This window comes from Dermochelys coriacea, chromosome 20 (assembly GCF_009764565.3).
Source record: "Dermochelys coriacea isolate rDerCor1 chromosome 20, rDerCor1.pri.v4, whole genome shotgun sequence".
NCBI lineage: Eukaryota > Metazoa > Chordata > Testudines > Dermochelyidae > Dermochelys > Dermochelys coriacea.
Window position 1 is genome coordinate 5,276,067 of NC_050087.2, and position 27,761 is coordinate 5,303,827.

Genomic DNA, 27,761 nt, shown 5'->3' on the forward strand with positions numbered 1-27,761 from the left:
ACTCTTGGATTTTATCTGCATCGCCCGGAACCGCAGAATCAACCGCGCTCCCTCCCCCTCCCCACTGGAGCCTCGCCCCTTCGGGAGGAGGGCTTTTGCCTCGCTATAGTCACGTGACGGCGCCATCCGGGTCCTTTGCCTTCTCTCCCTCTGCCCAACATGGCGGCTTCAGGTGAGTGGTGCTCAGCGGCCTCCGGGCCCTTGAGACCTGAGCCAGGCCCGGGTCCCTTCTCCGGGCCGAGGACTCTACCCGCTTCCTCACCCCGGGCCGACCCTCGCCCTCCCCTCCCCAGCCCGAGCGAGGCGAATCCTGTCTGTCTTCTCCTCCACGCAGGGATCGCCTGCGCGCGCGCACCTCCCCTCCCCTCCCCTCGGGCCTCGCCGGCGCGCGCGCGCACCGTCCCCTTCCCCAGGCAGCCAGGGCGCGCGCGCCGCGGCTCGGAACGTTCCAGCCTGGAACGTTCCGAGTCGCGGCGCGCGCGCCATCCCGCCGTGTGGGGGGGGGGGGCAGCTGGGGGAGGGGCGGCTCGCGCCGCCGGTGATTGACGGGGGAACCGGGGAGCCAGATGGAAGCTTCGGTCGGGTGATTGCGCAAGCGCAGGGATTGGCTGGCTGGGGGGGGCGGGAGCGGACACGGAGAGAGGAAGAAGGAGGCTGGGCGGCACCCACGTGGGTGCGCTGGTGACCCGGGGGGGGCGTGGTGGAACAGCCGCTGGCTGCGGGCGGTGCCCAGCCCGGGTGCCTGCGCGGGGCCATCTCTCCTGGGAGAGGGCGGGGTGCAGGGCCCTGGCTGTGCGCATCCCCTTCCCCGCCCCCGACAGACCAGGAGTTCCCCAGCGCCACGTGCGGGGCCCCCGACTTCCCGCAGTGCTGCATCATCTCCCCCAGAACGGGGTGGGGGGTGCAGGGTGCCCCGATTTCTCCCCCCACCCCAAAGCTAAGGGGTGTGGCCTGACCGCTCCACATAGAACCCCGTAGGGGGGTCTGCGGCCTGCCCGCAGGGCTGGGTATCGCTCCTGCCACCCCGCCCCCCTGCCCTGAGGGGGGTGTGAAGCTCCGGATGCACCCCAGGACCAGAGGGTGCAGTGTTCCCACATGGTCTCTTTCTCACGGGAGGAAAGGGCAGCCCAGCCTGCGCACTCACCACTGATCAGATCATCGCTAGTTTGCATCTCTTATCTTTGTCCTCAGAGAGCTGGGTAGGCCCCTCTCCTGGGAGGTTGAGCACCCCCCCCCCAACACGTCTTTGCCCCATGCCATTTTGCTTGGGCCTGTTGCAACACTTGCTCTGTAGAGTTCTCCCTCCCACAAGTAGGATATGCTGCTGTCCCCGCCCTCTTGCCCACCCTGTATCCTGGGTGGCAGGGATGCAGTGCCCCTTCTACTGCAGGAAATGGGGTTTGTGCCCTGCTCTGTACAGCTCCTCTGTCCCTTCCAGGACTTGCTGTCTGCCTTGTATTTCTAATATGGTGTATAGGGTCAGGATGGAATCCAGGAGGGGTGGGAAATGGTATTGCAGCATTTTCCTTCCCTTCAGAATAAAAGGTGAAAGATTTGGCTGTTCTAAACTGAAAGAAAAGGAGTACTTGTGGCACCTTAGAGACTAACAAATTTATTAGAGCATAAGCTTTCGTGAGCTACAGCTCACTTCATCGGATGCATCGGAGCTGTATCTCACGAAAGCTTATGCTCTACTAAATTTGTTAGTCTCTAAGGTGCCACAAGTACTCCTTTTCTTTTTGCGAATACAGACTAACACGGCTGCTACTCTGAAACCTAAACTGAAAGGGCTTTCTCTGCTGTTGAGATTCATTTACTTCTTTGGATGATGTTGAACTTGAATTTCTATTACTGTCTTAGTCTGAAGAGTGACTTTTATATGCCTTTGAAATGCACCAGACTGCACCATTATCTGCAGGTAGTATCCAAAATAAGCCAGAAGGTATGTACCCTTGAATCTCCTAGCAGGGCTCTTCTTCTTTCTAACCCCCTGAACCCAAGACCCCATGCTGAAGAGTTTAATCACACACCCCTTATTGCAAGTTATCCTTTTGGAACCTTCCTTCAACAAATGCTCTTAATTTAGAAAACCTCTGTGGAGCTAAAGGTCTGTTTGTTTTGGGGTGGGGGAAGCTTCATTATTTAAATATAGTCTTACCTGTCTGGAGCAATGGGTCTCCCGTTAATTTATATGAAAGATTGGCTTTACTCTGGACTCTTCCTGACACCTAGCCAGTATTGCTCGATTAAGAACTGAGGGGTCTGTAGCTATTGAGTCAGGATGACTTAGTTTTAGGGTTATACTGAGGTTCTGCAGTTAACTAGGCTGACGTCTGTCTCTCATCTCACTGGTTACACTTCTGATTACAGTAACCACAAAAGCCCTAGCTGTATGAGAGTCCATTGGTACTAATTCAGTCAGCTGTGTCCCTTTCAGTTCCCTAGAGAAAAAGCAGCAGAATTTGTGGGTTCCCCCCCCATAAGATGGTAAGTGTTTGACATCTAGGAAAGGTCAAGGCATCAGTATAACTGTTCAGGCAGTTTTCTTCACTTAACTCACTTTTGCTCTAAAATGAGTAATATTTCATCTTTCTGAGTTCAGTATAAAACCAACTCCTCCCCCCCCCCCCCCGAACAGCAATAACATGGCTCTCGCTGTATGACTGAAATGTCAGGGGGCATGGATCAGGACAGTTAAGCAAAACTGCAGCACTCTGAATTTGCAGATGCCATTTGGAGTTCCACCAACAGACCTGTAAGGTCCCATATTTCATAGCAAGCAGTTTGAGGCAGAAATACCTGCCTGCCTTTTCCCTAGGTGTTTGCACAGACGTGTCTGTAGCTGACTAGAACCTGAGCCCATGATATGCTTACGCATTTGTGCAGCCCAAAAAGCAAAATATTGCTTTGAGCTTAAGGATAAGGGAAAATGATGAAACACACAAAATCGCTTAAGTCACTCATTTAGAGCTACATTAAATATAATACTTACAATATACTAATTCTGCCTTGAATTTTTATTTTCACAATTCCCTGGGGTAACTTTTTTAATGGGGTAAGTTAAATAAACAAATCACTAGCATGTTCAACATTGTATCAAAGGGTAAGCAAATAGGCTTTGTGCCTAGGCTGATCAAATTGCCTAACAGTTTTACAAAGCTGCATTAATAAAACATAGATCTCTGTACAAGTGCTGTACATCTCTTAATAATGGTAATGTTTCAATAAGCTAAGTTTGAGTAGAGCAGTAGCATATGCTTTTTGTTTGTATATAGCAGCTGGGAATTGGAATCGGAATTTACCAGCAGTAGATGTTAAGAAAACTCTTGAAGGGCTTGGTGCTCCCAGATATAACTGGTGCCTAGTTTGGAGATAGCTTCTGCTCATATCAAGGAGGAAGCTGATATTGGCCTTATTGGAAATCCACAACTGGCAAGAAAGGGCTTCTTTTGTCCAGGTGTCTTTCCCTGCATTGTTCTTCCTGAGCCATATGAGGTTTTGACAGGTTCGGTGATGCATAAGTAGCACTGCGTTCAGCAACAGAAGTTGCTTCATACTGTTGGCTACTGCCTGTGACTTGTCAGCCATTTGATGCAAATTGAGCAAACAGCCAGCCTGCAGGTTTTATGAATGCAGCGTCTGCTCTACTTAGCAGTGCATTTGCTGTCATTTAGCAACCAATCATTGATACCAATTAGACGTCCTTGGGGGTGGGAACATACATGAAACACCTTCGCTTTCTTTCTGAGCAATGCTTGCCTACAGCAGGAGGGCACTTAAGCCTCATTTTCTGTGTGAGGTTGTTGCTGCTGATCTACCAGTTTTTATCCTTGTCTGATGTCATAATTCCATGAGTTTACCCCAGCAAACTGAACTTTAACCATCCTAGAGGACTAACCCAATTTTAATTCTCAGTCCTTGTAGACTCCAGTGCTTTTAACAATTGATAGTTCTTAAAGGTTAGCTAGATTCCCCCTATCATCCCCATTTGCAAGAGCTCTTGCAACCCCTGCTTGCCATGTTCAGCAATAGCATTCCCAGTGTATACAATAAAAACATCAGACCAGTGCATTTTGCACTAAGGGGCGGGGGCACTTTGGAGTCTTTTCAGTTTCTTCTGCTGCATCAAGAGGGTCACCTTAAACATCATGGGACCTTTATCCCTGGGGTTTTCTGGAAGACTCCAAAGCTGCACAGGTAGCAGCATGTGGATTTTGTGTGACCACCTTAAAAATAACTACATTTTGTAAACTGAGCGGCTGATACAGTGACTATGAACTTCTAAAGCTCACCCCAGGGTAGACGTTTCTCATTTAGATCTAATTATCTGTAGTGCTGTTTTAGTCGCTGGTGAGGCCATGTTCTGCATAGTATATGGAAGGCTGGTCGCTGAATTAGGTGTGTGACAGGAATTGAGAAGGTAGAGCAGAAGGCAACCTGAAAGAAAAGAGATGTTTGCAGTGAAGTAGGGGGATGCTGGCGATATCATTTGAGTGATGGGGGAGGGAAGAAGCAATAAACCTGTGCCTCTGTATTCAAATAATTCCAGTAAATTATATGGACTCTCCATTAATCACTTACTTCTGACAGATTTGGGGTATAGGACATTATTCCTGAAACTGCTGTTCTAGTTAGAGTGCGAAGTAGGCTGGCCCTGTGGTCAAATATTAATCATTGCTGCTATGTAAGAGGCCTAGCTGCAAGTCATCTTCTCTTACTTTCCTAGTCAGCATGGGCTCTGTGTAGATGCCTCTGACTCCTCTGGGTGACTCTAGGGTACATCTACACTAGAAATGCTACAGCAGTGAGGCTCCAATGCTGTAAAGCAGACACTTAACTACAGCAGTGGAAAAACCCTATCCATTGCAGTAGTAAATCCACCTCTCCCAGAGGAAGAATTCCTCGTTAACCTAGCGGTATCTACACTGCGACTGAGGCTGGCTTAATTGCATCGCACAAGGAATTAAACTTTTCACAACCACGAGCAATGTAGTTAAGCCAGCCTAAGTTTGTCGTGTAGACCAGTGCCCTGAGTGCTGTTGAGGGGCTCTGGAAAAGGCAGTATGGTTTAGTGGATTGTGCACTGGACTGGGATTTTGGGCCTGAGTTTCATTGCTGGCTTGTGGCTTTGGATAAGTAGCTTCCCCTCGCTCTTCCTCAGTTTCCTCACCTGTACAATTTGGATAATGATACTGACTTCCTTTGTAAAGTGCTTTGAAATCTACTGATAAGAAGGCACGGGGTAAGATCTCTGCTAGGACAATAGTAACTGCAGGGCAGGCATCATGGGTGATGGAATAAAATAGGGACTAACAAAATGGGATAGGAGAATCTACCATATATGTTTATCGCCCTGGCACCTCAAAATTCCACCTGGCCACAGGAACCGAGTGTCTTAACTGGAGCTCACTGTTACTCCTTGGAACTCAATCTGCAAGGCTGGAAGATTTTTAAGGCTCCAAGCTGTTACTTTCCATTCCCATCTCGTTTGAGGTCAAACCTGCCTGTGCTTCAGGCTTTTTTCCCCTCCTCCTTTTAGCCTAGCCATGAAGTCACAATGCTGAATCTGTGATTTCACATTTGCTTCTATGGCAACAAAGTGAGGTGGTTTAATAAAAAAAAAAGGACCATGTGGCTTTGCTGCAAGATTTAGACTCTGGGGTGGGCTGCGGGGGAGGAAAGTGAGAAGGACGAGCAGTTCAAGCAAATGCCATGTATCTGTGTTCAGGGTCTGCCCAGTTACCATGCAGGCAGCAGAGGAAAGTAAGTGAACGTAATTGAAGTTGCTGCTTCTGAACCAATTTATTTCATATACTGAGCTGTCCAGTAGGGCAGGGGAAGTGCCCTGTAGTCAAACTTGCTTCCAAAGATTATATGCTGCTCTAAGCAATGTAGTCTTTTAATGTTGTGGGCAACCATGAGCAAGCCACTCCTTGAGGAAGGGAAGAAAAGTTGGGTGGTGCTGGACTCCCTCGGTATGCTGGTAGGGAAAGCTGGCCAGGTTGCAGAGAAATAGATTTCTTGGGAGCTGCTGGAGGCGAAATAGTCATGCAAAGACCCCTTCCCAATAGAAAATATCAAGCAGTCTCCAACCCGGCAGAACAGAGACAGGGGGAAGGAATAGAAACGCAGCAAGTACCCCTAAAGGTGTCCTTTGTGTAATGCTGAATGCAATGGCCTCCGCTTGATTTTCTGCAGAAGTCTCATTGATATCCCTGTGACCAGATGGCCCTAGCTTAGCAGTCTGATTTCCCCTCTCACCAATTTTATGCCATTCTGGCTTCAATGGCGTTCCTTCCTATCATTTGTGTGGAGGAATAATCTGGCCCAGCTAATGAAAATACTTTGATTTGAGCCTGCCTGTGAAGATGGGCACGGTGGAATCCTCAGGGCCCAGGCTCCACAAGGCATACAGAGGGGGCACTAAAGGCTGAAGATCAAAGCCAGAACATCCTCAAGGAGCTAGTGGAAGCCAAAGGAGAGAGCAGACCTGCATCCTACAGTCCCAATACGTGTTCTGTGTCATTCCACATTGCTAAGCTTATTAATGCTGAACACATCCTCTGCCTAGTGTGTAGGTTTAAACCAACCTGTGATATGGAAACTCCATTTTAAAGACACTGAACACTGGTGATGGGTAAGCTTGCTCATATGACTTCTTTACCACCCCCATGAAAGCCATTGGTGATTTGGAAAGCTTTGCATTAGTGTAGGAAGTGCTACAAGTAATACCTGCTATGACCAGCCTAAGGGGAATTCTAAAGAGCCTCCTAGGATGTGGCTAATCTTATCAAACAGTATTTCACGGAGTGATTCATTGACTAGGTGATTGAGAGAAGCCTGGTGGCCTGGGCCCTGGAGTGCCCTGTTTTATGTGGCAGTAATCTGTGGAACCTCCCCATATTCAGAGTCTGCATTCTTGTGCACAGTTGGCAGCATGGTGGATGGGAGGCTGTGAAATTGGTTGCTGCCAGGTTATTGGCCTGTAGGAGCTAAAATATTGATATCTCTCTACTTATGATGGTAGCATTTCACTGCAGACTGGCAGGCTTTCCAAACTTGTCTTTTTTTGTTTGTTTTTTCCTCAGGTGGTTAAAGAGAAGCAGCTGATAAGTCTCATTTGGAGGCATGTGCTTATGTTGCTCTGACAGCCCATAGCAGAAAGTCTTCCAGGTTGTTTGCTGAAGCTTAAAATAAAGGGAAGGTTTCCAGGAATGTCAAATTAGATTCAGAGCAAACAACAAAACTCCTGAGCAAAAAGAGTTGGCCTGTTCTGTGCTGGATGTTCCCTGGGTGTTGATAGAAGACATAGCTTAAAATTTCTGTGGCAGTTCTGGGCAGTGACTTTTCTGTAGATATTCTTGGATGCCCAGAGAGTTTGTTCTGTAAGGCACAATGTCCCAAGTGTTGCAGCAGAGGGCTAAAATAGCAGGGGTGAGGCTTGATATGCTACCGTCTGGATTGAGATCAAAGGGGAATATGGGGATACAAAGTAAATCAGGTGTGCTGAAAGGTGGGGAATAGGGTTGGGTGACAGGGAAGGTATTATCGGATATTCAACGTACAGCCAGAACTCGGTGTTACTCTTAGTGCCGGGGCTATACAGCTAATGCTTGTAGCCAATTTGCAATCATAATACTGATCCTCATCCACCTGAAGAAGAAACATTTTATGTGCTGTCAGCAGTTCCCTGCTTATACTGAAGAGAATGGTAGACCAGGTCTGGTTTACTGTCAGTTGCAGAACATATTTGAAAGCTAGTAAGATCTAATTTTCATAAAATGCATTTATTGAAAGGTACTAACTGTGAAATACAGAGATCAGTTCTTCATTCCCCTGCCAGAAAGTTGGTAAGAGATCTGTATGAAATGCAGCAAAGCTTCTACTATAGTTTATTGTAGCAACTACTAAAGATAAGGGCATAAGTTTATCAGTGGTTTTGGATGCTCAATTTGAGATATTTTGGAAGGGCCTGACTCTCAGAAGTGTTGAGCATCTGTCCACTGAAAATTGAGCACCTGTAAAAGTCTCAAGTTGAGAACCCAAAATTATTCGTTTCTGAAAACTCAAGCCAAGTTTATTAGAATTCCATCAACTTCCCTGTTTTAAAATGTCCAGTTTCCATTAACTCTTTCATGTTTGTTTTTGGCCTTAAGATGGCATTTTGAAAGTTTAAGGAAATTGCTTCCTAGTTTTGAGTTATAGGCAGGTGAAAATCTTTTGTTTGGTCTTTTGCCACCACAGAAAACCATATTGAGTTGTCTTGTGAATTATGTATGTACATGCTGCGGTTGAAAAGCTGAATCTTTCAAGGTGGGTTATTTTGTGAGTGTGTTTAGGGGACCAGTAAGGAATTATGTTCTTGCTTTGCACGTGCACAGCAACAAATATCCACTAAATGTGTGATGCTGTGCTGGTTATAGAATAACACAAACATGATCTCAGTGTTACCATGGGGTGGTTTTGTGCTGTCATTTCATTATGCATGTGCAAGTACCTGATTAGTGTGTTAGTCTTTTTTGTTAATGTAAACAAAATAGAAATTGCCCAGGGTACAATTAAAGTTAGTTTTAAAACACAAGAAGTGTAGCTGTCAGGCTTTCAGAATAGCTAATCTCCCTCGTTGCATGTATACCAGATTTATTGCATATTTGAGTGCACTTAAACCCATCTAAGGAGCTTTTCTTGCCATCGTCACCATAGTATCTGAGCATCTCAGTCTTAAATGCATTTCTCCTCACAACCCGTGTGAGGCAGAGCATTGCTGTTATCCTGTTTTACAGATGGCCTGAATCTCTGTGCTTCGGGTCCCATGTCAGCACTGCAAGCTGTAGCACAGACACGTCCTACATCAACGGAGAGGGGTTTTTCTGTCTATGTACTACTGCCTCTTGAAAAAGTTGTTTAGCAAGGTCAATGGAAGAATTCTCCAGTTGACCTAGCCATGTCTACACTGACATTTTTCACAGCCCTAAGTGATGTAGCTAGGTTGATCTAATTTTTAAGTGTAGATCAGACCTCAGTAACTTGTCACGTGAAGCTTGTAGCAGATCAGGGAATTGGTTGGTGCTGACCATTGGACCGTCCTTCCTCTGTAAAATAGACCATGAAAGGGTTCAAATGGGATACAGTCCTACCAGAGCGTCCAGTCGCTCTCATAGTTCAGGTGACCTGCATGCCTTTCTCATAGTAACATTTCAACCACCTTGTTGGCAATAGTATATTCTTCACTTAGAAGCCAGGAACTTCCAGCACAAGTAGAATGAGTGGGGCTGTAGACTTTTCACAGGAGGGTCCCAGAGGCTTTCAAATAATTGTCCATTGTAAGTAGAGGTGGTGGGTGCTTTGCCCAATGGGCCATGATCCTTGTGGGGCAGCTGTGGGTGTCACTGTAATTCAGGTAGCTAAGGGATGCTCTGCGACAAAGGAATGAAAATAGAGAGGTCCATCTGAACTAACAAGGGCTAGGAAAAAAGTGGGGAAGGTTCAAAGTGAGATTTTTTTTTTTTAATTTAAATCCAGTCCATCAGAAGGGCCCTGAAGAAAAGAGCAAAACAGATCTGCCCCATTCCCACTGACTATAGGCCTGAATCCTTAGGCCACAAGCCACAGCCAGAGATTCTAAGTGCTAGTGAGAATTCCTCTGGTGTGGGTTCATAGAGATGCCAATTAAAATAGCAGGAGTCAAATGCACAACAAAAGTTATGATGGAGACCCATGAATAAAAAGTCTTTCAACTCCATAGACTACTCTGGCAGTCTAATGCTATATAACAAATGGATGGCTTTTGTTCTCCCAGTCTGTGGGAATGGTGGGGTGTGGTTTTGTGCTGGTGAGGTTTGGCCTAGAGGTGATGTGTATCATCCTGAGCATGTAGGATACTTGCCTCCGTAGGCATTGTGATGGGCATTAACTCCTCCATTCCCTGTCGTCTTTAATGGAATTAATTGTGCCCAGATGTTACTCATGTCTGTCCCCTTCTCCCCTTTAACAGCTAAGAAGAAGAACAAGAAGGGGAAAACCCTTACTCTGACGGACTTTCTGGCAGAGGATGGCGGCAGCGGTAGTGGCAGTGGAACCACCTTTATTCCAAAACCAGTCAGCTGGGCCGATGAGACAGACGACCTGGAAGGAGATGGTACGTTTGTTCCCAAGTTTCCGTACTATTAGCATTCTGTCTCTAGATACTGTCCCTGAATAGCTTAAATGTCAGTGAAACCTACTGATGTTAAGACATCTTGAAGCTAAAAGATTACAGGAAGAGTGCCTTTATTTTTTTTTTAGCTTATTCATGATGCACTTGAAAGCACTTTAGTCAGTTTCACTGTCATGTTCTGTATATAGTTTCTCTGCATTTATGAGAGTCTTGTACATCAACGGGGAAAGAACGAACATTTTCAGTGACTCTTAGTATTTGGCAGTACTTGTAACACCTAACTCCTTTGAGAGACCAACTGAGTTCTCTGCTTTATCTGAGGCTTGGTCTGGGGCTCCCAGCAGAGATATCCTGATTCAGGGATTCTGTCCAAGTTGCTCATTCCCTAACTCTGCCCCTTAGTGGCTGTACTCGGAGCTCACTGAAAACTTTTCTGTCTGCTGTATTGGACCATTTTGTCCCCATTTTATTACCGGCTTGGTCTGTTGGGGGTTTTTTTGTTTGTCCAATTTTGTTCATTCGCTGGATCTCATGTTTTTGTGCAGCGTATGTGCTATGATCTGTTGGGGGGGAAGTGCCCTAAAATACATGGCACAGTTGAATCTAATTGTGGGATTGTTTATAATATTGCTGAACATTTTTCTTGATCATCTTTAATGCCTTTAAGATGCCTGAAGGGGCTGCAAGTAAATTCAAACATTAATCCCAATGAAGAGGGGATCTGAGAGGCATCAACTTCTATAAAGGCTAGGGGACTTGCTCAGTGTGTCTTGACCATGTGCAAAATTTCTCTTCTAGTTTCCACCACTTGGCATAGTAACGATGATGATGTGTACCGAGCTGCACCAATTGACCGGTCCATCCTGCCCACCGCACCTCGGGCTGCTCGGGAACCCAATATAGACAGAAGCCGTCTTCCAAAGTCGCCCCCGTACACTGCCTTTCTGGGAAACTTGCCCTATGATGTGTCAGAAGAGTCCATCAAGGACTTCTTCAGAGGACTCAATGTGAGTATCTGTTATGCATAATTTTAAGTTTGTTGTGACACATACAGCAGGGAATGTGAAATATTTCTTGATGTGCCGTTGGGTGTTGAACTGAACGTTGTCAATGTGATGATGAGCTCCGCTGCTCACAGCAGATTGTTATGGTCAAAATGACATTGCTTGCATTTCTTGTCCATTTCAACTTGCAACTATAACTCATTTGTTCTTCCTACTGATGCAGCATCCCCTCCTTCTTGGAAGTAATAACTTGCCTATAACAGTACAGCAGGGGGTCCATCACAGTGTCATAGTCATTGCAATAGACTTCATAGCACTTGCTGCATATAGCAGCCTAGGGCTGTGCCAAAGACCTAGAATACTTAGCATGCAGTGAAGAAGCCATTTTCATCTCGTATGCTCTTAAGTTCCACATATCTGAAAAATAAATGGGAAGAGTAAGTGAGAGATGAGGTCTAGTAAGTTCCTAAGAGTGGATGGAGGCTTAATCTGTGGCAAAGCTGGGAGTAGAATGCAGGAGTCCCAGGTCCCGTTCTGCCACTGTCTTCCTGGGCAGTCTTTGCTGAGCTCCAGTGTCGCCATCTAGAGAGGCTGCGCTGGCTTTAGGTGGATGGCAATGGTGAATGTCCGTCTGAGAGGTGACCGATGTACTGTATTGGGCTTTGTCTACTCTACCACTTTTGTCGGTGAAACGTGTCGGTTGACATAAGTTTAATTGGCAAAAGTGGTGATGTTGACAGCTCTGTGTCAGGAGAGGCTCTCCTGCCAACATAGCCAATGCCGCTTGTTGGGGGTGGGTTGTTTATGCCAGCAGGAGAGCTCTCTCCTGCCGGCAAAGAGTGTCTACACGGAAGACCTTACAGCGGCACAGCTGTAGTGGTACAGGTGTGCCTCTGTAAGGTCCATAGTATAGACATAGCCTTACATAACCAGTTGGTGAACTCATTGGTATCTTCAGAGTAAGGGACTGCCTTGTTAATTTCCTGCCAACCAGTCTTCCTGGCATTCTGTTGCTTACAGTCATCCAATACTTGCCCCATCCTCTACTTATACCCTACGTGCATTAGCAAGTGACTGGGTACTTTTGGAGGTGGTGGTCCATGCTTCCGAAAGACAACACTGAGCTGCCCTAGCTGGCTAGCTGATGTTTTGCTTCCAGCAGCAAAAACCTCTTGATCTGGCGGAGTCAAACTGAGAAAATTTGATAGGAAATATTAATGGGGGGGGATGTGTGCATAATAAATATGGAATGTCAATTTAATAACCATCACTAGAATTTTCCCTTCCTCACTTGATGACCTGCAGGTTTGCCCATATCATTCACTCTTAACCACTGCCCAGCTGCTTCTGTAATTCTTTATCAAGCCAATGGCTTGTCACATGTGGCTTATCTGAACACAATTTGAGCTCCTTGTTTGAGTGTAACCTCCACAAACCACTGTGATATGCTGTGGCTTTGAGCTGTGTGCTGTGCTTCTCTAAGCAGGAAGCGCCACTGGGAGCAACTGTGCTTATGAAGTGGTTAATCAAGTGGAAATCATTAATGTGATAGAATTTAGCTTAGCCTTTGAAGTGACATTTAATACTTTAAGCAAACTATACTGCAAGCAGTGATATTAGTTTAAGTTCTGCATCCCAAACCTAATCATAAGCGTTGTGTGAGCTGCCCTTCTTGGCAGTGGGTGTCGTCCGTAGTTGTGCAGCTGAGAATAAAACTGCTGTTCCTGTTTTATCCATAATCTAGCTTGAAGGGTCTTTCCATTGAAGCAGGTCAGAAATTGGCCTTACTTGAGGACTTCATCAAGTAATATTAAGTAAGCTGTAGAAATGGGTGGGGTTCATAGGGCGCTTTCCTTGCGGGGTGGGGAGAGTGCATATATAATGTGCAAAGATCCTTTTGCAAATTGTGTAAGTGTGAAGCGTTCTGACTTGTACTGCCAGTTCCAATTCCAGTCTAGGTCAATCCTGACCAGTGCCCTCTAACAGCTCCTCTTTGACTTATGCGAAATGGGGAGGAAGGGGCAGCAGGTGGCTCTGCTGTTGGTAGTTGTCAGCAGAGGTTAGAGTGAAAGACTCACAGATCTTGTTTTCACCAGGAATATACCAAGGAAGCTTGCTCTGCCAATGACTGTTTTCCCTGTTCTGTGGATAAAGACCTTCAGTCTCCAGAGCTGAAAGTCGGACACTGTTTACCAGTGCCAAATTCTTCATTCCAAACTGTTACCTGGGTTCTCAGACAATAGCACTTTAAACAGGAACCAGGTCCATGTGTTTCTGATATACTAATCCTCTTATTTGCCTGCAAGCGAACTATGCTGTCTGGCTTGCTTAATTCATAAATCTTATTTGAGTCACATGAATTTGGGAAACTCAACATCTCCTCTTTGGAGACCACATGCCTTCTCCAATGGATTTGAACTACCAGATGAATGTATAGTTAAACCCAGTCCTATTGAGTCTTCCTGTACATCACTCATCAAGGGATCCTGACCCTTCTAATGAGATTCTTCCTTTCTGTTCCCAATTGACTGCAGATAAGTGCTGTGCGTTTGCCCCGGGAACCTACTAACCCAGAAAGGTTGAAAGGTTTTGGTTATGCCGAGTTTGAAGACCTGGACTCCTTGCTCCGGGCTCTGAGCCTCAATGAAGAGGTGAGTTGAAACCTGCAAAGAAACGGGGTCAAAGCAATTCCTAAAACTCTTGCTTCCAGACCCCAGGTGGCTTCACGGGATATTCCAGGGCCCAGTTAACAGACACTGTTCCTCAAAGTGTTCTAAGATCTCCCTAGAAAAAACTGTCTAAGTATCCCCACATCCTCAGGCTGAAAGGCTAATGAATTTGGTATTGTGTGTTCAGTCTCTAGGGAACAGAAGAATACGAGTGGATGTTGCTGATCAAGCTCAGGATAAAGGTGAGAACTGCCTGAAATAGGTAGCAATTTTCCTCTCTGATCAGATAAACTGAATGCTGACAAATTAGGCACCACACTGCAAGGCAACTGTCCTCATGACTGAATCTGCCTTAGCACTGGAGCTCCTGAAGAGCTGGTGACTGGCTGGCAGCCTTCTCTCCCTCTGACCTAAATAGTTCAAAGGCAGCATATAGGTCCTCCTTGTCTATGCATGCTGTTCTCATTTGCTGCAGGGCCAAGGCTTCTGCACATCTGCACGCTTTGCCAAAGGGGTAGCTGGAATGTTCAGTGGCTGCTGGTACCTGTAAGCAACACTAGGGCAGCCCTCTTCCCCACCGCCCATGTACTGTCCTTGAATCTGGCTGGGCCCGTCATCCTTCTAAAGCATCAGTCAGAGGTTCTTGTTGTCATTGATGTATTAATTGCAAGGCAACATGCCAAACAGCAGAGATGCCATATCAGTCTCGTTGCATTTCAAATCCATGGATTTCCCCTTTGGTGCTCAGCCCTTGGGCATTTGCACCAGCCCTTAAAGACTTGACCTTCCAAGCCTGACTGCTGTCTGGTTCCCTCCCTTCTGCAGACAGGGACGATCGCTCCTTCGGCAGAGATCGTGATCGCAACCGAGACTCAGAGAGATTCGAGACTGACTGGAGGGCTCGTCCTGCTACTGATAGCTTTGATGATTACCCTCCACGCAGGAGCGAGGATAGCTTTGGAGACCGTGAGTTGGCTGAGAGTCCTCCCTCCATGCCCATCATAGTATCTTGTCATTAAACATTACCTGTGAAATGTTAGTTCCACGCCTTCTCTTGGGTTTTTTCTGGGATCTGCTGAGGGTGGATCTGCAGGTCCCCAGATTTGAGGAGCCAGATCCTGCGTATCCCTCATACTCCAGCAACATCCTTCCTTTTTGGATGGTGTCTCCTGGGAAATGACATCATCATGGTATCCTAGCATACTTATTTTCAGCTCTGCACATGGCGACCAGTTGAGTTACTGGGTGGAGAGTCTGTGTAGGTAGCCTCAGGTATTTGACTGGGACCAGGAGATCTGAGGTCTGCTCCCGGCTCTCTGCAACAGGTTCGTGTTATGACCTCAGGCAAGTTCATCTTGGTGCCTCCGTTTCCCATCTGCAAAACAAGTAGTAATGCTTCGCTGCCATACAGGGGTGTTGAGGATAATGTACGTGACATTTCAGTACCATAGTGGCAAGTGCCATCGGTAGTCTGATGAAATATGTAGTTCAACAAGTGATCAAAGGTGGGAGGAATGAATGGAATCATTCATTGCAGAGTCTTTGCCAACTGAGCTGCTTGGGACAGTGTGTCAATTTAGTGCATCTACACTACAAAACTAAGTTGACATACAGCCACCGCAGTAGTTCAATTTGATTTTTAACGTCTACACTATGCTCCTTCTGTCAGCAATGCACGTTCTCACCAAGCGCACTTGCACTGATTTAACTGATGTTGTGGGGAACTGACAGCTAGAGCCCTGCCTCTCTGAGGCTGACAGCTGGAGCCCTTCTGCACCCTCTCCACATTCCCTTACCAGGAGGCGACCACAGCTCAGGCTGTCCTCTCCACAGCCCCCTCAATTCCTCATCAGCTGTCAGCCCCGGGCTTGGACTCGGGCTGTCAGCCCTGTGAGCCAACAGATGATGTAAGCCTCACATTATCTACATGGACACCTCACTGACCCAGCTACATTGGCTTAAGCATTACACCACTCCCAGACGTGGAATTAAATTGGTGTGGTGGGCGACTTACATCGGCAGGAGCCGCATTATGTCAGTGTAAACTGCCTTTCCTCAACCTAATTCTGTAGCGTAGACTAAGCCTCAGTGTTTTGGGAGTAGTGCATGGTCACCCAATACTGGCTGCCTTGTACTGTAACCATTCTTTCTCTTTAGGGTATCGGGACCGCGATCGTTACAATGATTCAGACCGGTATCGCGATGGCCCTCGCAGGGATATGGATCGCTTTGGGGGCCGAGATCGTTATGATGACCGTAGTAGAGACTACGATAGAGGAGGTAGTATGGCTTCAGAGGCTTTCCTGTGATCTGATGGATCAGGGTATCAAACTGCATGTCAGTTGGAGTCTTTCTGTCCAGAGCTTGCACTAACCATTGACAAACCACTTCAATTGTGCAGGTCCCAGGTCTGTTTTTGTTCCCCATTCTAGAAGTGGGGGATGGAAGGCAGGCCATTCATTGTATGCCTTTGAGTTGCAGTCCACTTACTCCTATGTGTGGCAGATGGTGTGCACTGACCTGCCCTGGTACTTACATTTCATAGTGCCTCCTGACTGAGCAGATCCAGGGAGGTTGGGTTGGCTGCAGCTAGTACGGGTCACCATTGCCCCTTTCTTGCCTTCCTGTATTAAGGAATGTTGCCTAAACTTAGAGGGGCCTCCCTCTCCTGCACTTAGTCAGCCATCCTCTGGTGTAATGCTCCATTGCTCAGGAGTAACCTGTGCTGCTTTTCCTCTCCTCCTCCTGTAGGCTACGATTCCAGGGTGGGCAGCGGCCGGAGAGCCTTTGGCACTGGGTACCGTCGGGACGATGACTTCAGAGGGGGAGGTGACCGTTACGAAGATCGCTATGAAAGGAGGGACGACAGGGTGGACAGGTGGAGCTCCCGGGATGACTACGCCCGCGATGACATTCGTCGCGATGATAGAGGTAAAGGCTCTGCTCATTCTCAGGGGGTGGGCTCAACAGCTGGAAGGAAGCTGAGCTTGGAGGGTTGGTAGCCAGTGCAACCAGTGTGCCTCTCTCCTCCCAGCTGGGTGTTCCTGGGGTCCTGTGCTGAACAGATCACATGGCGTTTGCCCTCAAGTTGCTGTCCACTTCATCCAATGTAGGTCCCACTCAGAGGCCAAAACTGAACCTGAAACCGCGCAGCGCCCCCAAGGAGGAAGACTCCTCGGTGGCCCCTGCCACTCAGTCCAGCCGCGCAGCCTCTATCTTCGGGGGTGCCAAGCCTGTGGACACGGCCGCAAGGGAGCGTGAAGTGGAAGAGCGGCTACAGAAGGAGCAGGAGAAGCTGCAGCGTCAACTGGAGGATGATAAACCAAGGCTAGAAAGGCGGCCCCGAGAGAGGTAGGTGGCAGGAGGGGGCTGGAACACCCTCGGGAGCAGTTCTTTACATGAGCTGCCTGACTGCACGTGGTGGTTGTGTGGTATGCACTCTGGTGTCCACAGTTTAGAAGGATGTGGGGAGTGTGCATACTAGGGTGCTGAGGCTTAGCATGCCTGCAAAGCTGTGCACCCCTCTCATGCAGGGTGCTGGAGATGTGACTGCTCCCCTCTGTAATATTGCACCGTCTGGTTGTTTGCATCCTTTGGAATAACGTTGTCATAGGCCGAACGTTCGTTGGAATTTCAGGCAGCCCCGTAAACCTAAAAGTGGCCGGCCTTAGTATGGGTTCTTGGTAGGTCCTATTCACCAGGGCAGCTGTACATTCCTGACTTGCGTTGTCAGAAGACACTGGGCTTGATTCTCTCTTGGGTGACTTCTGAAGAGAAGCAGCCTTGTCCAGTAAGTAGGGCCTGGACCTGGGAGTTGAGATGCGAGTTCTAGTGTCGCCTTGGGCAAATCTGTTAATCTCTGTGCTTCATGTTGCCCATCTGTCAAAGCAGCAGAGTAGTGGTGATAGCCCTTCTTTGCTGTCCCTTTTGAGGTCAGCAGATGGGAAGCGCCAAGCACTTGTACTGCCTTCCCCAGCTTTGGGATGTAGAGGGGCGTTTTGCCCACTCTCTCCTCCAGCCCCGCTCCCAGTTCTTACTGGATATTACAGTTTGATCAGACTTTCTTCCCCATTTCTATTATAGGCACCCCAGTTGGCGTAGTGAAGAGAACCAGGAGCGATCACGGACAGGGAGCGAGTCCTCACAGACTGGGAGCACAGGCCCATCCGTGGGAACTGGCCCAACAGGAAGAAGTAAGTTGGGGACAAGATGAGTCGGTCTGGACCAAGCCTGCCTTTGTCAACTCTTGTTTCCCAAGTTGGCTGCTTAGCCCCGCTTCTGTTGAAAGCCCCCTCACGTGTGTAGGCTGCGTGTGGGGAAGGATCCCTAGTACGACTCAGTGGATGGTTGCATGGGACCAAGAACATCAGTGATGCTCAAACGCTTGTTAACCAGACTCCTCTGGTGCAGCCTCCATCATCAATGTACCCTCATCCTGTCCTGCAACAGAACAGGTGCTATGTGAGGCCTGGCTTCCTGGCTGCTGTAGCGATCAGGTTTTAGTGGTCACTTGCTACACAAGAGCCACTCGTCGGGTTACTCGTGGGCAATGTTAGGTCAAACCTGCTGGCCTCAGTAGGCAAGAGTCCTAAAGTGATAGTTAAGGGGCCATCGAGGTTGATGGCCCAGGCTACTCAGATTGGAATAATTGGGGACCTATCCAGACCACCTGCCTTGGGCTAGATACATTTTGGGGGAAGTCTTGCCTGCCCACATCCCTTGTGTTCACTGCCATCTCCTGTCCTTGCAGCCACCCGAAGGAGGGAGAGTGAGAAGTCCTTGGAAAATGAAACCTTCAGCAAAGAGGATGATGCCCCGTCTCCAACCTCCAAGACCCCCAAGGAAGAGAAGCTCCCTCTGAAAGTGATGCCAGCACCACCGCCGAAGGAGAACGCCTGGGTTAAACGCAGCAGCAACCCCCCTGCCCGCTCCCTGAGCTCTGACACGGAGCAGCACTCTCCCACAAGGTGAGCGTCTGTACCGAGTGTCTGCTCAGGGTTCGATCTGTCATCCCTAGATACATGCAAGGAGCTTCGGTTACAGAAGGGAGGTTAAAACTCCACTGAAGATGAGCGGCTGCTCTGTTCTCCACTGAAACAATGGTGAATGCATCATGCACCTTGTAGAGCTTAGCTTCAGGCAGTGGCCTCAGGTTTGAGTCTGGTTTGGGGGCTTCTGGTTGGTTCTTGTATGACCCACATGTGGCTGCTGAAATCTTAGACCTAAGGCTGAGCCTCATCAAGAAGCAAATAGCTCTCAAAGTCAGCAGTATCCCAAGCACCTGTCAGAGGATGCAGCGTCCCTGATGTTCACATATTTTTGGGATTTTTTGTCTTCCTAGCAGCAGCCAGGCAGCACCAGCTCAGCTGTCGGAGGATAGAGCACCACCTAAGAGTGCTTCCAGGAAAGGTACGGTCAGGGTTTGTTTCCACTTGTAGGGCAAGAAGGGTTGAGAATCACTCTGCCTCGTGCAGGTGGACTAATCCTGCTGCTCCCTGGTTTGATGCCCTGAGTTACATGGCATTAGCACTGTGGAGTTAAGGGGTGGTTCCAGGTTTGGGAATTGTTGTTGTTTGTATGTCTTATTAATCTCAGCAGGACCAAGGGGTAAACAACTCTATTCAAATTCTGTTGCCCTTAAGTTGTTCCTCTGCCGGACAGTAGAGGGCAGCAGTCTCCTCTCTGCATTGATGGGAGCAGAAATGGACAGTTCCTTCAGACTAGATTCAAACACTCACCTTTGTCCGCATAGATGTCTGACCAGCCGCAAAGGGAAAACTGCCTCCTGCCCGGGGAGGCTGCCATGGGTCTGCAAGTGTAACCCCTCACAAGTCTGCATTTCTGTTGGAGTTTCTGTGATTGGGGAAACCTCACTTCCCATGCTGTTGTCACTGCAAAGCCTCCTGCCTCAATGCTGGCTTAACTGGTTTGGGGGGTGAATTAACCTGAAGAGTGCTGAATTAACGACCCAGGAGAAGAGAGATTCAAGTCCTCTGCCTGCCATAGAGACAGTAATAGTGCCACTGGCCATGGCCTGTTGAGGAGACTGTTGGAAAACAGCACGTTTTGGAGCAAGCATAAGGAGGCCTTAGTCTGAAGGAGCATGTGGGAGATGGTTCAGGAAGCATTTCCCAAGTAATGTAATTGATCTCAGATCCTCTTGGGTAGGGCCCTACCAAATTCACAGCCATGGAAAACACGTCCCAGACCGTAAAATCTGGTCTTGTGTGCTTTTACCCTATACTCTACAGATTTCGTGGGAGAGACCAGTGTTTCTCAAATTGGAGTCCAGACCCTAAAGGGAGTTGTAGGGAGGGGGTCACAAGGTTATTTTAGGAGGGTCATGGTATTGCCACCCTTCTGTGCTGCCTTCAGAGCTGGGCAGCCAGAGCACGGCAGTTGTTGGCCAGGCGCTCTGCTCTGAAGGCAGCGCCCCGCCAGCAGCAGTGCAGAAGTAAGGGTGGCAATCCCATACCACACCATCCTTACTTCTGCACTGCTGCTGGCAGTGGTTCTGCCTTCAGAGCTGGGCTCCCAGCCAGCAGCATCATGAAATTTGCAATTTTTAAAATCCTGTGACACTGAAATCGACTAAAATGGACCATGAATTTGATATTGCTCTTTGATATTGGGGAAGGGGTACTCAAAGCTGCCTTTGGGATCCATAAGTTCTAGAAAGAGGATTTCATAAAAGGGAGAAGCAAGTCATGGATGAACCCACAACATGGAGGGTCACAGAAGACAGGCTAAACAAAAGAGGAAGCAGGAAGGCAAGGAAAAACTAGGAGTGAAATGCCAAAGGGGCCAGTTGAGCTGAATAGTTATCCCTCAGAACATGGACATCCAGCCCTTGTGCAGCCAATAGGGAGGAGCAGGTAACAGGCAGGCTGGAACTTAGGAAGGCCCAGATGGATTTTGGGCCTTGACTGTAAGCTGTTTGGGGTAGTGTTTGTGGGGTAGTGTTTGTGCCATGTGTATCACGGGCTGTCTAAGGACTTGCTGAAAATGCACGACAGAACTTTGTGTGTGCAGGAGTAGGGTCCACCTGATACCTCATGCACAGCAGGCTAGTACGCCCCGGCTTGCTGTACTAGAACTGTTCAGATATACAGGCCTTAAGTGGTTGGTTGATATTTGGCTGTGTTCGTGAGAGGGAACGTTTCATCAGCCCTTTTTTCTTCAGGAGATGAGAACAAACCAGATGAGGGGAAGGAGAGCGTTCCAAAAGGTCGAGGTGGCCCAGGAGACGGAGGCAGCAGAGATCATTGGCAAGATTCAGATAGGTATGTCTGTCTGTCTTGATGTCTCATCATCCCCTTCCCTTTTTCCTCCCACCAGGCCTATTTCAACAACCGTTTCAGATCTGAGCAGCATTCCAGTGTCATGCACCAGCCCCTTCAGACCTAACCAGCGGCAGGTGTGGAGTGTCTGACCTACAGCGCTGGGGCAGGTCTTAAATAGCTGCAGACTTCTATGTACTGAGCTGTTACTGCCTTGTTGGTAATGCTGATGCTTCCATGCTAGGAGCCAGCTTTGCCTGGTTCAGTATCCACTGCCAACCGAAGCACAAAACACTGGCTGGTATAATGGTCTCATGACTCCTCCTTCTCCAGTTGGGCATCGGAACAACTAGGCATGAGGCAGGAATGGTCTGTTACAATAGACTGCCAGGTATTTTAAAAACAATGCACCACCTGAGCTGACCTCGGTTTTAGTTCTCACTAACTTCAGAATGTTTATTTTGGGCTTTTACTAAGATCCAGCCCTTCAGGTCTCCCCCTGCATTCCTTAGACACCTTGTCAAGGTCTCCCCCATTGCCCTGCCCCTAATGATGCTGCTACCACCAAGGCCAGTTACCCCTCCCTCCTCATTTAAGTCCCTGGGTTTTTGCTAGAGCTTTCATGCAGGTGGCTTTTATGTGTAAGGTCTGACTTCAGAGAGCTGAGCATGTTACTAGCCATGCCCTTGGGGACGGGCCAGGACTCCCTCCTTCATCCACCTACTGAGCTCCTAATCGTCTAGTAGTAGTCAGTAAAATAGCTATATAGCCTCCCTCACTGCCAGAAGTAGGCACGTGCAGACTTAATTAGAGGATCTATAAAGCCAGTTTCCCTCCTTAACTGAAGTGATGCATGCTGTGTCCAGTCAGCGCTGGTCTGAGAATCAGGCTGTGTAAAACACCAAAGGCTAGCCTGCACGTTGGATGTGAAATTGGCCATTTTCTCTTATCCTTGATTGGCACCCCTTTCAAATCCAGTGGGCACAGCTGTAGCCTGGTAGCAGCACACTGACTCCGTTGGCAGCTCCTCTAGCTGAATGAACTCTTGTTCAACTGAAACTCTGACTCTTGCAGGAAAGAAAGCAAGAACGATCATGACTCGCAATCTGCATCTGAGCCAAAGAAACCTGAAGAGAATACAGCCTCTGTAAGCATTTAATCTACTAGCTGCTGCTTGAAGCACAGCGGCGTGTGGGGAGAGGAGGGCTGGACTGAGACTTCAGAAACCTCAGTTCAATTCCTAGCTGTTCTGTGGACTTCCTGAGTGCCATCTACTTCTCCTGTTCTCTATTTCCCCATCTGTAAAATGAGGCTATTTCCCCCTATACTTCTCATCTGGGAAGATAAAATTCATTGTTTGGGAAGTACTTGGATACAGTGGTGAGGGGCATGGGGAAAAAATACCTGGATTAAAAATGACAGTGAAAACCCTTTGGTAGGTAGTGGGAGCTGCGTGTGATTCTCCTATGAAATGCTGTATCCAGGCTCTTGAACTCTCGATCACAGAGCCTGCAGAGTCGCTGACCCGGTGTTTCATTCCCCGTTTAACCTGCTGTATTTCTTGCAGAAGTTCAGCTATGTTAGCAAGTACGCTGCTTTGTCAGTGGATGGTGAAGATGAAGTGGAGGAAGACAATTACACTGATTAAAGTCTCCAGACCCTGCGCTGTCTCCTAGCCAATCGCCACCCAGGAACATAGGAAAAGCAAACCAAACCAGATGAGACAGAAATAAAATGTAAAACTCAACATCTCCTGGAGACCTTTCTTAAACTTTTTTTAAAAAACAAAAGGAAACCATTTCTCTTGCATGCTGCTGCAGCCTTTAAAGTATTGAACTAATTGGAGAATCTCTGCAAAGTGTAGCGGGAGAGAAGTGCAAGTTTTAAAAGGAAAAGGGGCGACTCAACGTGGTTTCCAGTGTGACTTGAGCATAGGCCCTGTCATTTAGAGTGGACGTTTAACATGTTAGCCAGCCAGGTGTCTTGGAGAAGCCTGAGCAGATTGGGCAGTAGGACAGTTAATTAAGGAAGAACTGGCTTTTCTCCCTCATCTTGCTAGCCTAAATGGATGAATTCTGCGATGTTACCTTAATAAATGATCACTTTGAAGGTAGGGTATCTAGTCCATGAGGTTATTCTACCTTCCTTCCTTCCTTAAGCGGCCAGCTCTTCCTTTCCAAAATCCAGTGTAATACAAAGCATTACCCAGTGCATTAGGAGGAGAAAACTGTCTTGCTGTCCCAACAGTGGAGGATGGGATGAGACTTTGAGGTAGAGAGGGGGTGTTGAACTGCGCCCGTCTCTGAAATGTGCTTCGAATCCAGACTCTCATCTCTGAAAGTGATGCACCAGGTCAGGCCAATTGATCCAGGAAAGAGCAGACAGGCTGTCCAGTGAACCCGAGTGGTAGCCCCCTGGGGAGTGGAGAGCCTCAGACAGCAGTCAGTTTGGAAAGTGCTAAGCATGCTAACAAGGTAGTGAAAGTCCTCCCTTTGGAGGCACAAACGCTCAACTCCCCTCCTCTGAGCCCTGCTGGGACTGACAAACCTTTCAGGATCTGACATCTTCCCATGGGTTGGTATCTCTCTCTCTTGAAATCTCTTCTCCTTAGCCACCACCTGCCCACTTCTTTAATCACCTGGTGTCACCCCTTCACACACGTTTTAAATAGCACCCCCCCCTCCTTGAGTGAGAGCTCCCTCTTCCGGTTGGGCATGTACAGCTATCAAGGTGCACGGGCGGGCAGGCTAGATGGCCTCAAGGCTGTCTCTGGGTGCAGGGAGCAGGTTGCACATCTGTGCCTCTGGAACATATTCCTGCCCCCTCTGCATCTGCTTGTCCAACTCAATCCCTCCACTTGGACAAGCAGGCAGACAGCATTGGTGGCATAGGTCCTTGTACAGGGAATATCTGCCCCAAACTTCCACTGAAGAGAGATTCTCCAGTCCCTAAATATTCACTGGCCTAAAACTGGCAAGGTGTATTAAAAGTAAAATTATAAATTTTTAGCCGTTTTAATTCACCCTCACTAGGTTTCCTGAGCTGACAGCAGAGTTGTGGTAATCTCATGGCATAGTCAAGCCAGCATGAGGGTTTCACCGCCTTCTAAAGAACAGGGTTCTCAGAAAGAACCCATTAATGGTGTAGCATATCTGGATTGCAAGACTACAGACAATACTCACTTGATTGACAAGGTGTGCACCCATTCAGCAATTGTCGCCTTTTTACCTTAGCGGGGGGGAGGAGAATTGCAGAAATGCCTCATGGTTTAGGACTGACTCTCTCTTCTGGGCAAACTCAGCAGAGCACAGCTCTCTACCAGGTGCTGGATTTGATGCATTGTAAAGCTGCAGTTGGTTGGTTATTTCAGTGATTTTTTTAGCTAGTTTAAAAAAAAACAAAAAAAAAATTAAAGCTGATGTGTCAGCACGTACCATGGGGGGCCACCGCCAGGACAGCAGAGCTGAATTTCAAACATGGTATTGCCTAGGTCTAGATAACGCAGGGGCTGTATTTGAGGTGACTGTCACTAAATTGCATCTGAAAAAGCCGCCTCTCCCCACCCCCTCCTCTGCTGTCGGGACAGGGTCACACTGATTGAGTTGCGTTTTACACATTCTGAAGACATGTAAAATTTGTACAAAAATATCTTCTATGAAAATGATTTGTAATCTGTAGTGGACTTCCTGGGAGATGTCTTTTATTATGTAAAATCCCCCCCCCTCTTTTTTTTGTTTTTTTTTTTTTGTTTCCTCCAAATAAATAAAGCTAATCTTTAAAATAACCGCTAAGGCCCAAATCATTTGCAAGTCTCACTCCCACCGTTGGCAGTTGGAGGCTGTGGTCCTGAACTCTACTTGGTACCATGCCAGCTTTCCAAAGCTGACTGGACAGTCCTGGAACACTCCCTGTGGAAAGATCCACACCAGCTTCTGTTGCAAACGAAGGAAGACTTCCTCGGGGCAAGAAGAGCAGAAATCTTCCCTGGTTTGGTGTGGGAAGGGTGGCTTTCCTGCATTACAATCTCCCTCTTAATCTAATTGTTCCGGCCTTGGCGCTGGCCGCTTTGGTCATCCTGCACTGATGTATGGTAGCCACAAGAGGGAGGTGTTTGCCAGTCTTTGCTCAATTTCATTACGGAGCGCTTGGCCTTTTCTGGGAGATTGTCCTGCGGGCATCTGAGGGAAGCTGGAACTGTCAGCAGCGAAGGGCCTTGCAGGCCAGGTTTTGTCCTCGGTACCCACCTCATTGCCTGCGGTGGGGGTGTGGGCATAGTCTAATCTGGACTCAATAATTTGGATTCTGCTCAAGAAGGCATGGAATCTGGTTTGTGTTCTTGCTGTGTTTGGTTCTGCAAGGCAGACATGAGTGACAAAACCCAGTGGCCATTGTAATCTAAAGCCAACCAGTAGTTCAGGCTGGATACACATGGACCAGATGCCACTTTTACATAGTCATTCTCCAGAGCAGACCCTCCTGAGCTTCAACTATTTCTGCTTCTCTCTCTCAGGCCTGGCCTCTGTGTCCTGGCACCACTGCCCAGTGCTAATGTAGACAGTTCTGATCCCTTTTATCCCCAGTGAGCTGGAGCTACAGCAGACAGTTCAATTGCTTGAGGGCCCAGCGTTTGTGTGGGTGTTCCTCTGGGCATGTTGCTGGTGTAGTGCACGCAAGGGACTATTGCAGCAAATGTGCTCTTGAGGCCCAAGAACAGGACCCACTTCACTAGGGATAGGGCTTCACATGCAGCTCTCTACCCTGGTGGATAGTATTTAGTTCCCATGTCTTAAGATTTCATTGGTGTTTGGTCCTTTTTTGTTTTTGGTTTTTTTTTTCCCCCTCCCTTCCTTAGCCAACTGTTTTGGGAGATCAGCAGATGCAAACCCCTTGAGCCAAATCCCCAGCCTTATGTGTGTCAGCTCCTCCCCCAGCCAGCTGAATTGGGGGTGGGCACTGTAGGGTGAAAGTCTATCCAGGTGCTGCCTCCTAGTTTACCTGCATATGTGCTTCCAAAGGAAGGCAGAGTGACTGGTCTCAATCCCTTTTACCTTCCCCCGTCTGTTCTGCACCATTCCCGACCCCAAAGCGACGGCTTTCACTTCCTGTATCTGCTGGCTACAGCAAACTACTTCATCCTGGGACTGTAAAGTCTCTAGCTCAAAGCAGCCTGCCCGTTGCCACTAGTTGGAGCTGCTGTGGGCTCAGGACCTTTTAGACACCAGCCTATTTTTATTTAGGTGCTTCAATAAACCTTCCATTACGGTGGCACCTGACCAGCCCCAACTGACGCTTTCCCCACACAGTTGCCTGGATTTATCTAAAGTCCAAGTTCCCCTGAGCCAATGGCTCGGTGGGCTGACACGGTTAAGATGCATCCGTTTCAGAGCCAAGGGTACACAGAGGAGCCAAGTGGCCAGAACCATGTCCGATAACCAAGGAAAGTCTCTAAATCAACTTAAATAGTGCAGCCATCCCTCAGTGTTTAAAAATTGATCTACAGCTGACTTAGAGCAGTTCAGCTGAAATCAATCCATCCCCGAATTGCCCTGAACTCGTACAAACCAGATTTAAATAGTCAGTGCCTGACTGAATTACAGACCAGCCCTTAAGTCTACTAGAAAATTAAGTCAACACAACTACATTCGTCATGGGCATGAAAAATCCACAGCCCTGGGCAACAAAATTCAACTGAGCGAAGTTTCCATGTAGACAGCGCTAGGTCCCTTGACCTAGCTACTGCCTCATGAGGAAATGGATTGCTGACAGAAGAAGCCCTCGGCTGCACTACTGCGGCATTTCTAGTGTGGACAAGCCCTAACAATTTACCCAGGTTTGTAATAGGGCCATGCAATTCACTGAGGAACTGACTTCAGCTGAACTGCTGAACGTTGGTTTTAATGGACTGAAAAGCAACCTCCAGCTGGGTTTTGCATTTGTCTAGATAAAGTGGTTTGATTACCGCATCTGAGCAAATGAGCGCAGTCCTCCAGGCTCGCCGTTCGCCGTTCATGCTTCTAGATTCCCCCGTGATCTAGTCCGGGCAGGCGTACTACGTGCAGGTGCTGGAACCAAGGTGAGTGATGCATGTGTTAGCTGGGAAAAGGGTTAGCCAGGGGTTAGGCTGCTCACCTGGGACTCCACCTCAAGTTCAGTTTGCTGCTCTCCCCCACGCTGCTGGCGTGACCTTGGGCAAGTCACTTTGGGCCCTGATCTTCAAAGGTGTTTAGGCTCCTAACTTCCATTGACAATGGGAGGATCGGGGCCTGAGGGCCAGTCTTTCAATGGTATTTGGGTACCTGCTGGGCTGTTCAAAAGCACCACTGGAATTCACTAAGAGTTAGGGGCTTTGGGCAATCTGCTAGGTGCCCAAATCTCTCTTTAAAATCTGGTTCCTAGGGTGTTTCCTGAGGTAGCCAGACTTGAGTCCCATCGGTACCTCCTGCCCTTAGTGCCAAGATTTCTTGTCTGGGCCTACTGAAGATCAGCTCCCTCACTCCCCAAGCCTCTGACAATGCAAGCTCTGCCGTCCAGGCCTCTGCAGGCCTTGCTCTCTCTCTACAGGTTAGCCATAGGCACGCACCCACACGGGAGTCCTCCCAGCATCTCTCTGGAGTGCCCAGGCCCTGTGCCACCGAGCACCTGCAGAGCTCTC

General features: G+C 48.1%; 1 protein-coding gene across 6 annotated transcripts; it reads left to right on the top strand.

Annotated features, from left to right (window-relative positions):
- EIF4B (eukaryotic translation initiation factor 4B) lies at positions 1–24,893 on the top strand. 6 transcript variants are annotated; one of them, XM_038378627.2, is made up of 16 exons: positions 102–172; positions 1,861–1,942; positions 9,995–10,138; positions 10,955–11,163; positions 13,695–13,811; positions 14,017–14,071; positions 14,655–14,795; positions 15,987–16,109; positions 16,581–16,760; positions 16,943–17,180; positions 17,913–18,022; positions 18,580–18,796; positions 19,171–19,238; positions 21,013–21,112; positions 22,184–22,256; positions 22,677–24,893. In XM_038378627.2, the coding sequence occupies exons 2-16, from the start codon at positions 1,891–1,893 to the stop codon at positions 22,755–22,757; spliced, it is 1,908 nt and encodes a 635-aa protein (XP_038234555.1). In that variant the 5' UTR covers positions 102–172; positions 1,861–1,890; the 3' UTR covers positions 22,758–24,893. The 6 variants fall into 6 exon arrangements, with proteins under 6 accessions (XP_038234558.1, XP_038234557.1, XP_038234555.1 ...); XM_038378628.2 differs by having other exon boundaries at positions 19,174–19,238; XM_038378630.2 differs by lacking the exon at positions 1,861–1,942 and having other exon boundaries at positions 1–172; positions 19,174–19,238.
- The last annotated feature ends 2,868 nt before the right edge of the window (positions 24,894–27,761 follow it).